Genomic DNA, 12,219 nt, shown 5'->3' on the forward strand with positions numbered 1-12,219 from the left:
GAGTGCAGATCAAGCAGAGTACATAGAACACTGCAGCCAATGATGTTGTGCCAACATTATAACCTACTCTTGAGATCAATCTAACCCTTTCCCTCCCACATAGCTCTCCATTTTTCTATAATCCCTATGCCATATCCCTAATGTACCTGCAACTGCCACTACCCCGGCTGTGCATTCCATGCATCCGCCAGTCTTTATGCAAAAAAACTTAGCTCTGACATCTCCCCTATACTTTCTCCCAATCACCTTAAGATTATGCCCCTTCGTATTAGCCATTGCCAGCCTAGGAAAGGGACTCTGGCTATGCACTCAGTCTGTGCCTCTTATCATCTTGTCCATGTTGATCAAGTCAGCTTTCATCTTCCTTTGCTCCAAAGAGAAAAGCCCTAGAATGCTTATACTATCCAAATGGCGCCCGAGGAAAGAGTTTCTGTTTATAAACTTGATCTATCCTGTACATGTCTATCAAGTCAGCTCTCACCTTCTTCCGCTCCAAAGAGAAAAGCTCACTCAGGCTGGCCAAATTAGATATTCTCTTTAATCCAGGCAGCATCCTGGTAAATTTCCTCTGCACCCTCTCTAACGCTTCCACATCCTTCTTATAATGAGGCAACCCGAACTGAATACAATATTCCAAGTTTGGTCTAAGCACTTCAAATATTGACCAATATCCTGGTCCTGATGTGATGTTAAACTACAATCGGGTTGTTTCGTGATTATTAGTTTTTACTTTTTATTACGGTATTTAAACGTAAATTTCCCAGTTGTCAAATCATTTAGATTCATATTGGATAGGCAAGAGAGGAATATCTCTCGAGCAGGGGTTCCCAACCTGGGGTCCGTAGACCTGTTGGTTAATGGTAAAGCTCCATGGCATAAAAAAGGTTGGGAACACTTACTGCAGAGGCATAAATAGAGCAGACAGATTGTACTAGTTGACCGGCATTTAAGGTGAGAGGGATAAATTCAAAGGTGGGGCAATTTTTTTTTACACAGCGAATGGATGGGTGGTCGGAAAGCACTGACAGTGTTGGTAATGGAGGACAGAGGTATTAAGAGGCTCTTAGATCAGTGCATGAATTTACAAAGAAAGGAGAGATAGAGACATTGTGTCAGAGGAAGGAATGAGCTTAGGTAACCATTCAGCACAACGTCGTGGGCCAAAGGGCCTGTTTCTGAGGTGCCCTGTTCTATGATCTATGAAATTGGGCCATATGGGATTACCATTGAGAGATGGGTAATCAGTGTCAGCATGGGTGTGGTGGGCTATAAGGTCTTATTTGTGTGCTGCGCTCTTCTATGACTTAATGATTCTTCAGTCAAACTCTTGATAGGAGGAATGACTAGATGCAGAGGAAAGTAAAACGGCACCAGAGCAGACTGACCTGGGATATGGGGTGAACAAATCATCGAGAGTGGCAGATAAAAATTGGAAATCATCCTGCTAGGAATAAGAAAATAAAACAATATTCTGCCTGGCCTGCTGAATGTTCTCAGATTGTTTTGATGGAAAAGAATGTTTCTAGTTGAAGGCCCTTCATTTACAAGGATAGATTAGAGAGGCTGTGACTGTTTTCTTTGCAGAATAGAAGGCTGAAGAGAGATCTCACAAAAGTACATAAAATGATGAGGGGTTTGGACAGAATTGATAGAAGTATGCTGTCAACATTGGTGGTGGAGTGAAGGACTAGAGATCACAGATATAAAGTAAAAGGGAAAAGAATGAAGAGTGTCATAAGGTAAAATCTTTTTACACAGTGGGTGTTTCAAATCTTGAATGTTACCTTCAGAATCATTACCTTCAGATGCGGTGGAGGCAGGTTCCTTGCAACCTTCAACAGGGATTGGATAAAATGGTTTTGAGAAAAAAGAATTAAAGTCTGCAGAGAAAAGGGTGATGGGTGGAACAAGAGAATTGCTCTGGTAGAGAGCCAGTCTTTACATGAAGAGCCAAATGGCCTCCTGTCCCATAACCATTAAAAGTTCAAAGTACATTTTATTATCAGAGTATATTTATATCACCACATATCAGCCTGAGATTCTTTTTCCTGTAGGCTTACTCAGCAAATCTATAGAATAGTAACTGTAAACAGGATCAATGAAAGGACAAGTTGAGCACAGAAGACAACAAACTACACAAATGCAAATATAAGTAAATAGCAATACATAATGAGAGCATGAAATAACAAGGTAAAGAGAGTCCTTTAAGTGAGATCATTTGTTGTGGGAGCATCTCAATAAAAAAAGAGTGTAGTTATTCATTTTTGTTCAAGAGACTGATGTTGAGGAGTTGTAACTGTTCTTGAACCTGTGATGTGAGTCCCGATACTCTTGTGCCTTCTACCTGATGGCAGCAGTGAGAAAAGAGTATGGCCTGGGTGATGAGGATCTTTGATAATGGATGCTCCTTTCCTATGATAGCGTTTCATGTAGATATGCTTGATGGTTGGGAGGGCTTTACCCATGATGTACTGGACCGAATCCACCACCTATTGTATCCAAAGGCATTCAGTGACTCCATGACAGAAGATACTCTTTTACTAGGATAATAATTAACATTTAAGGGGGCATGTGTCAATCATTTTCAAGGTCTGTGAATCCAGGGTGAAGACTTCAATTGCTATCTTAATCTGAGGTGTGATTAATATTGGTGACAATGCTGCATAAGCTGTCAACTTCACATTCTTACTTAAGCAAATCAAATTATTTAATTCAAATGTAACCAACAAATGCTCTCTGTGATCTGATTCCTAAATGGACGTTGAGCCCATAAACACTGCTTCACTTTAAAAAAAACATTTGTTTTGCATGATTTTTAATCTAACTTTAATATACAAATATATACTTACTGTAATTGATTTACTTAATTATTTTTTTTGTTCTACATTATCATGTATTGAACTGCCGCTGCTAGGTTAACAAATTTCATGACACATGCCGGTGATAATAAACCTGATTCTGATAAGACCACAAAATTATTGTCAGAATCTAAGAGGTTCAATTGTGTTCTTTCGAGGAGCAAAGTATGTGTTTTGTTTCAGCTATCATGCAAATAATTTCATGCTGTGGTTTGACCCTCAAGGCCAATAAAAGAGTTACATTTGATTCCTCTCAGCCAATAAAATCTTCCTTCTTGTTGTTATCTCTATCTATTGGTGATTGAACTTAATAAGGATGTCCAATCCTACATAGTGGAGGCCAATGAGTTGTTTCTGTAACTGTCATTCACGTTATCTGTATTGACCCATACACCACTTACTCTTTTTGTGTTAGTGTAAATGGGAAGACACTTAAGGTCAAATGTTTCTGGGTGAGACAACTGCAGAAGTGACACTGAAATCATATACCAACTTCTGCTTTAGTGTTGTTCTTACAAGTTACGCAAAATTTCCTTTTAAAAAAATGAAAATTCTGTCCAGTGACACCAGGATGGGATAATGAAAAGAAGACTATGTGTCTCAGAGTTAGTCAAAAACGCGGGATAATCCAATCACTTTTGGCTTACATAAGAACATAAGAAATTGGAGCAGGAGTAGGCCATCCAGCCCATCGAGCCTGCCCACCATTCAATAAGATCATGGCTGATCTGTCCGTAAACTGAGCTCCATCTCCCTGCCTTTTCCCCATAACCCTAAATTCCCTTACTACGTAAAAATCTATCTAACTGTATCTTAAATATATTTAGTGAAGAAGCCTCAACTGCTACCCTGGGCAAGAGAATTCAGAAATTCACCAGTCTCTGGGAAAAACAGTTTCTCCTCATCTCTGTCCTAAATCTTCTCCCCTGACTCTTTAGGCAATGTCCCCTAGTTCTAGTTAGACTGTTAATGACAGATCTCCTCAGCAAAACTCAAAGCTCAAGAGATGAAATTTAACTTTGATTACACCAAAGCATTCCAGGAAACACACACAAAATGCTGAAGGAATGCATCAGACCACGCAGCATCCATGGAAAAATGTATAGTCGATGTTTCGGATCAAGATTCTTTTGCAGGACTGGAGAGTAAAAAAAAAGATGAGGATTAGATTTGAAAGGTGGGAGGAAGGGGAGAGAGAAACACAAGATGGTAGTTGAAACCAAGATGGGGAGGGATGAAGTAAAGAGCTGGGAAGTTGATTGGTGAAAGAGATGCAGGGCTGGAGAAGGGAAGAGTCTGAAGAGAACAAAAGTCCACGGAAGAAAGAAATGTGTGGAGGAGCACCAGAGGGAGCTTAGTAGGCAGGCAGGTTAGAGAGGGGAAAGAGGATGGGGAATGTGAAGGAGAGGGGGTGGGGGGGGCCATTATCAGAAGTTTGAGAAATCAGGTTGGAGACTACCCAGACGGAATACAAGGTGTTGTTCCTCCAACCAGAGTGTGGCTTCATCACAACAGTAGAGCAGGCCATGGATTGATATATTAGATTGGGAATGAGAAGTGGAATTAAAATGGGTGGCCACTGGGAGAACCCGCTTCTTCTGGCGGACAGCACATGGGTGCTCGACACAACTGTCCACTCTGCAGATTTTCTCTTGTTCAGGAAATTCCAGGAATTTGTTACATGAGAAAATCAAATTTATTTATCATTTAAAATTTTATTGAAAATCTTTTTCATTTCAGAATCAAAATCACGTTCATTATCACTGCCATACCTGGAGAAACATTACAGAAAGGATTCTTTTCCATTTTAAATACTCTTATTTCAGAGTTTTATGGGCATCTTGTGGATTTTCATAATTAAGTGAAATCAAGATTCGCCTTTTCACTAGAAATTTTTATTTTTATCTTCATAAATCCCAAGGGTGAAGCATACACAGCCATGGTTATCCAAAGGTTATTTTGAAAGAAGAGTTATCTATGTTAGGAGTGATTGACTTGGAGTGATACGGTAAGTTGAATAGGACCGCATCATTTCATCGGCAACAGCTTCTGTAGTCATCTCCCTATAGGCGGGTCAGAGGGATTCCAGCTTCATAGCATGTAAAGTTCCATTTATATTGATTAAGTAGACGGCTCTCTCTGCTTCCTGACATGTTAATTAGTGTCACTTACAGCACTAGCAATGAAAATTCTCAGATCATTTTGGAGTCAGTGAAAAACCCTTCAGCGTCACTTAATTTCAGATCAGCATTTAAAGCATTTTCTTCAGAATTTAGACAGAATCTTTTCCTGGATGATTTATCATTAACACCAAAACTGTTAATTAGAGCATTTTTTGCATGCATTTTTTTAAAACCATGGATGTGGTTTGACAGTGTTCTGCATTCTGGGAGAATTGGAACTTTTGTCAGTGGTTGTCCTCGTTCTACCAAGACAGAGCCACCTCGGCAATTTTGTCTGGGTTATAAAGTTGACCCAGTGCAGTTAAGGTGCATGGCGTGCTAGCATAATGGTTAGCAGAATTATATACAGATCTGGGGGGGTGGGGAGTTCATTTCTCACCGCTGTCCGAAAGGTGTATGTTCTCCCCAGGATTGCGTAGGTTTCTTCTGGGTGCTCGGGTTTCCTCCCACATTCCGAAGATGTATGGGTTGGGGTTGGTGAGTTGTGGGCATGCTCTGTTGGTGCCAGAAGCGGTTTCCCCCCAACACGATCTCAGACCAAGTTGGATGATGATGATAACAACACACTTCTCTGCCTCATAAATTACTGGAGGAACTCAGCGGGCCAGACAGCATCTGTGGAAAAGAGTGCAGTGGAGGTTTTGGGCCAAGACCTTCATCAGGACTGGAGAAAAAATAAAAGAAGTCAGTTAGAAGATTGTGAGGGGGAGGAAGAAAAATAAGGAGATAAATGAAATTGGGGGTGAAGTAAAGATCTGGGAAGTTGATTAGTGAGGGGGGAAGTCAAGTCAAGTCCAATTTATTTACAAAGCACATTTAAAAACAACCCATTTTGACCAAAGTGCTGTACAAACCGTAACAGGTAGCTGAAATCACAAATACAAAAAACACAGATATAAACAACAAGGCACTCAGCTTATAGGCACAAAATAAACAACACATGAGCCTCGGCAGAAGCCAAAAATCAGCCACATCAGGAAGATTAAAATGCTAGTGAATAAAGGTAAGTTTTGAGCCCAGACTTAAAAGAGTCAATGGAGAGGGCAGATCTGATAGGGAGGGGAATGCTGTTCCACGGTCTGGGGGCTGCAACAGCAAAGATGCGGTCACCCCTGAGCTTAAATTTAGATCACGCGACAAGCAGGAGCCCCAAGTCAGCCGGCCTGAGGGACCTGGAAGTAGAATAAGGGGTTAGAAGGTCTGCGATTCACGAGGAGGCCAGCCCATTTAGGGCTTTATAAACAAACAGGAGAATGGTACTGGTAGCCAGTGGAGAGAGGCCAGGATAGAAGTAATATGTATGATCCCTCTTCCCGCCATCTGTCAGGAGCCTGGCTGCAGCGTTCTGGACCAGCTGCAGGCGGGGCAGGGACTACTGACTAATCCCAGTATACAGGGAGTTGGAATAGTCCAAGTGGGAGGATAAAAGGGCGTGGATGACTTTCTCGAGATCTTTGAAAAAGAGAAACGGCTTGATTTTAGCAATAGTACGAAGCTGGAAAAAGCTGGCTTCTACTACTGCATTAACTTGCTCGTTATTGCAGTAGTGGCAATATAATAGGAGAAATGGAAATATAATAGGAGAGGACAGAAGACCATGGAAGAAAGAGAAAGGGGAGGAGCACCAGAGGGAGGTGATGGGCAAGGAAGGAGATAAAGGTGAGAGATGGGAATGGGGGACTGGTGAAGGGGGGCGCATTACTGGAAGTTCAAGAAATCAATGTTCATGCCATCAGGTTGGAGACAATACTTCAACTGCACATCTGTTGGGTCCGTGTGTTGTGTCCGATGCTCCTGATGTGGCCTCCTATACATTGGCAAGACCCAACATGAAGTGGGTCTCATCAAGCACCTTTCCTCCATCCGCCAAGTTTCACAGTAGCCAGCCATTTTAATTCGTATTCCCGTTCCTATACCGACGTGTCGGTGTATGGCTTCCTCTTGTGCAACGAACAGGGTGATCAGCCCCTCATATTCTGTCTGGGTAGCCTCCAGCCTGATGACATAAATATCAATTTCTCCTGGTAATATCATTTTTCCTTCCCCTTCCCTCTTCTGTTTTCCTCTCTGGCCTCTTACATCTTCTCACCTGCCTATCACATCCTCCTGGTGCCCCTCCTCCTTCCCTTCCTCCCATGGTCCACTCTCCTCTCCTATCAGATTCCTTCTTCTCCAGTCCTTTACCTGTTCCACTAAAGACCACCCAGCTTCTTACTTCACCCCTCCCCCATCCACCTGGCTTCACCTATCACCTTCCAGCTCGTCCTTCTTCCCCTCCCCCTCGCTTCTTCTTCTAGCTTCTTCCCCCTTCCTTTCCAATCTTGAGGAAGTCTCAGCTCAAGACATGAAATGTTTATTCATGTCGGAAGATGCTGCCTGCCCTGCTGAGTTCTGCCGGCATTTTGTGTGTGCTGCTTTGGATTTTAATCTTTTGTGTTTCACCGTGAGATTTTAGTATTTCTGAACAACTGACTTCCTTTGTTGGATGCGGATGTAAGATTACATTTCACATCGTCGAGATGCCCACATGTTGCTCATTTACCCCACTCCATAGGATATAATTTACAATTGTTGAGTCAGAGGTGATGAATACATGCATGAATGGGAACTGATTGTGTACATTATCAACACCACACACTGTGTTCCCAGGATGCATGTCTGCCTGGCTACCAAGCTCCCTCATGCTAACCTAAGAAAGTAAATCCAGTGACTTTAAACAAGACTTTTTCCCGCATTTATATAATAGCAACAGTGTCTGGAAAAGGGATCATTGCAATTTACTTCTCACTCATTTTCACAAAGATATCAGATTATACGATCATTACGTGTTTGCTTGTTTTAGAGTCGTGCCAGTGAAATCTGGTTAAATGTACATACTTAATTCGCAGCAGCTCAGACAAAAGTTTCAGTCAATTGGTTTTTAAGCTAAACAAGCCTTCTGGCATGTTTGCCCTAAAATTCCATTTCTTGTGTTACTCTGCTCCCCAGATGGTTAACTGATGATGAGCACAATGAGTCTTCTCTGAAACATTGCAAACTGGGTCTGTCCCCATTATAATAGAATGGAACAAAAATCTGATCCAGCATCCCGAAGCAACTTTACAATAGATACCGTATTGTCATTTTGTAAAGCAGCTGTGCATGAATAAGTGCTTCAGTTTATCGGCATATTTAAAGTGAAGGACAGACTCCAGCACGGTGCAGTAGCCTTTCCCATCATCTGTGAGACATGGCTATTTACTTACGGTTCCTACTTAGTTCCCATCCTTCTGGGAAGAGTGCAGAATGCTTGTCTGCAAAACAAAAGACAGGATAGAATAGTTATGATGAATGAATATTCTGTTTCTCAGCCTTTAAGTGTGAGGATGAGGTGACGCAGAAACAGACCCCAACAGTTTTAAATGTTCACTAAGTCTCTGAAGGAATGGTAGCATTTCGGATAACCTGGGGATCTTTGTTGAACCCCATTCTGTTTGGAACAGCGCAGTACAGGTGCTTCAGTCCATGACAGCATGCTGACCTTCCAGCTGACTCTAACATAAATCCAACCCTTGCCTCTTACATTGCCCTCCATCTTTCTAACATCCATGTGCCTATCTTGCCGGCTGGTGGTGTCGTGACGTCAGCACCAGACTTTGAGGCGAATGGTCCTGCGTTCAAATCCGGCCGGTTCCTCGCACACTTTCCATCCTCACTGGGTTGAGCATCGAGCGAGCAACTCGGCCTCATGAGAAAGGGACATTTGCTAAAGAAACGGCAAGGTTGCATCCCCGTGAGCCACAAGGCATGGAAAGGAACAAAAAACAAAAACAATATGCCTGTCTAAGAGTTTCTTTAATGCCTCTAATGTATTTTCGTCTACCACCACACTTGGCAGGGCGTTGCATGCACTCACTACCACTGACATCTACAATATACTTTCCTCCAATCACCTGAAAATTATGGTCCCATGTATTACCATTTCTGCCCTGGGAACAAGTGTCTGGCTCTCCGCTCAATCATCATTTAAGCTTGGCATTCAGAGAAAGGGGTACAATTCAATACAAGTAGGCCGTATTTCAGTGACAAGCTGAGGAAAAGATGTCTGTCTTTCCTGTTTCAGATGTTATAGATCCGGAATGTTAAGCATTACATTCATCAACAGCATAAGTGAAATTAGAAACCCAGAAAAATCAGAACTCTTCTAAAGAAATTATGACTCTGTAGAAAAACAGTCGAAGTGTTGATGTGTGGATTTTATTTGTTCCTGTGTTGTCATTTACTGCCTATGGGCTACCCCACAAATGTTGATGTTGGACCACCCTTTGAAGCAACCGTCTGTTCAACAGAGTGACTTGCTGGATAACTTTAAGGGTCAACAAGATTGTGTGCAAAGGCATCTGGTCTGACCACAAAACCCTACAAAGGATTGCCAGGACTGCTGAGAGGATCATCAGGGTCTCTCTTCCACCTATTAAGAGATATTTATTAAGAGCACTGCATACATAGAGCCCTTGGGATTGTCAGTGATCCCTCCCATCCGTCCAACAATCTCTGACTCCCTAACATCATGCAGGAGATACCACAGCATTAGGGCAAGGACTATTAGGATGGAAAACAACTTCTTCCCCCACGTCATCAGACTACTAACTCCCTGCCACCACCTAGGTCTCATCACGCATGAAGCACCAGTAGCATATACAGTTCAATTTTTGATTTGTTTTATAAATACACCTTATTATTTATTAACACCTTGGTCCAGAGGAATGTTGCTTCATTTGGTGGCATACATACATATGGTTGAATGATAATAAACTTGAATTTGAACTTCAACGATTCACATCCAAACCTGATCTATGACAACTTCTATGAGTTACATTAGTAGTCTGGATCCAACAGTTTTATAGCAATTTTTTCCAATGCTAATCCACAATCCATCAAAAGTACGTTTGATTATACAATGGGATTTGACATTCTCCTTTGACATTGGTAGCCTAGTACATTATTGCATTGTGTTTTCTTATCTATAAGTGCACTGCCTATGTCAGTAGACGTCTTTAACGAAAGGGTAGGAGCCTGGAGGAAAATGGTCACCTTCAGACATTCAACCTGAAGAATGATAAGGATATCAATCTGCAGAGGCCCTGTGTCTTCCATTCTGAAATTATTTTCTTTCTTTCAAGGAAAATTTGGATTCCCTCATCAAGAAAACAATACCATCGATTCAGGTGAGGTGGACCTGGGCCGGCGAACTATACAGGAGGTGCCCCCAGGGGTCTTCTGGAGAGCCCAGCTCTTTATTGACCAGCCCCAGTTCCTGAAGTTCAACATATCTCTTCCCAAGGATGCATTGATTGGTGTGTACGGCAGAAAGGGACTGCCTCCCTCACACACTCAGGTATGGCTTATAACAAATTAATGCATATCACTGTGATTCCATCTGCCTTGAACTTTCCCCATCAATTCCACAATGGCATTTTATTGCAGCCTGAATAAACTATTTCACATATTTGTTCCTGTCTCCAGTTGTTTCCCAGGAATTTCCTCAATAAAGTTCTGAAACTTGTTCTGAGGTCATTGATGTCAACAGTATGTACATCTGAAAAGTATTGCAAAATATAAATTAACTTACCATCATTTTCTATTTTTATTTGCTTGATTTCCATTCCTTTCACCCTCTTGTTTTAGCTCCAATATAACTTGTGCTGCTGTTTCTGGAGCCCGAAGGGAGTGCTGCACAAACATAAGATACAGAAGAATCCAATTCTGTTCTTCACGTTGTTGCCAGTACTCCTCCAGTCTAATCCATCCCAAAGGCCTGTTCTCCCCTCCTCCAGCATTTGTCCATTTTTCCCTCTAAGGACATTAAAGCTGTCCCTCAACCATGACTTTTCCCAACCGGTGGAAAAGTTCTTTCCCAATTCACTCAGTCAAACTATAACATAATTAAAAAAATATCTATTAAAAATATTCAATTAACCTTCTCTGCTCCATTGAATGTATTGCCAGTGGCTCATTCATCTCTTAATACGATAGTCTCCTGTCCCTGTGGTATCCTGGAGACCCACGTGAGGTTCACTGCTCAGCTCTGTAACATGCATACGCTATCTGGTCCCTGTCGTTCTGCTTGCATCCACCTCTCCCTGCTGATTTTTTTTTAAAGATCTAGCACATCTGGGGAAGTGTACTGGTGCAGATGAGAGAGGTGCAGACACAGTTTAACTCTGACACCCATTACCATCTGTGTGTAGGTCGCACATACCTAACACTCACAGGTGATCCCTCATCCCAAAGAGTGCACGTTGGTAGATTAATTGACCCCAGTAAATTGCCTGTAGTGTACTGGTAGAATCTGCAGGGCAGTTTTGGGGTTATGGAGCAATATAGCACAGATGCAGGTCTTCACCCCGTTGGGTCCATGTCAATCAGAGTGCCTGCACGACAAGTCCCAATTTCCTGCTTTATGCCCCACCACTCCATGTACCTATCCAAGTGCTTCTTAAACGATAGTCTATTACCCATCTCAACCGTTCTTCCTGCAGTACCTTCCATATACTCACCATCTTCTGTGTGGAAAAAGTTGCCCGTCAGCTCCCTTTAAAATGTATCTGCTCATTGAGATGCAGTGTGGAATAGGCCTCTGCGGTCCTTCGGGCTGTGCCACAGATCAACTCCCAGATTTGATCCTAGCCTAATCGTAGGACAAATTACAGTCAGTAATGAACCTACCAGCTGGTACATCTTCGGACTGTGGGAGGAAACTGGAGTTCCCAGACGGAACACACGCATTCACGGGGAGAACATACAATGTTTCTCCTTTAACCCTAAATCTATACCCCCTAGTTTTGGACTGCACCACCCTGGGAAAAAGACTGTTGCTGTCCACTTTATCTCTGCCTCTCATAGTTCTGAGCATTTCTGTTGGGTCACCCTCATTCTCCTCTGTTCTAAGGAATAAACATCTAGTCTGGCCAACTGCCCCCAATAACTCCGGCCCTCTCGTCACGGCACTTTTCTGAGCTTTTTCCGGTTTAACCACATCTTTCCTGTAATAGAGTGACCATAACTGTACAAGTCCCACCCCAGTACTGACTGATGCAACTGTGACTTAATGACCCAGTTCTGGGCCACAACTGAAGAAGGCTAGCTTGCTAAATGCCCTTTTTACCACCTGGACTACCTGTGACACCACTTCCAAC

At 42.4% G+C, this 12,219-nt stretch overlaps 1 protein-coding gene across 17 annotated transcripts in view; it reads left to right on the forward strand.

The window, feature by feature from the left end:
* The window catches only part of LOC140728939 (teneurin-3), a 2,305,574-nt gene that overhangs the window by 2,110,370 nt on the left and 182,985 nt on the right, over positions 1-12,219 (forward strand). For all 17 annotated transcript variants that reach the window (XM_073048051.1, XM_073048055.1, XM_073048053.1 and 14 more), the window contains one exon: positions 10,204-10,418. In XM_073048051.1, coding sequence (XP_072904152.1) covers positions 10,204-10,418 — 215 coding nt within the window. The remainder of the gene's footprint in view (positions 1-10,203; positions 10,419-12,219) is intronic.

The sequence above is a fragment of the Hemitrygon akajei genome, chromosome 6, assembly GCF_048418815.1.
Source record: "Hemitrygon akajei chromosome 6, sHemAka1.3, whole genome shotgun sequence".
Lineage (NCBI taxonomy): Eukaryota > Metazoa > Chordata > Chondrichthyes > Myliobatiformes > Dasyatidae > Hemitrygon > Hemitrygon akajei.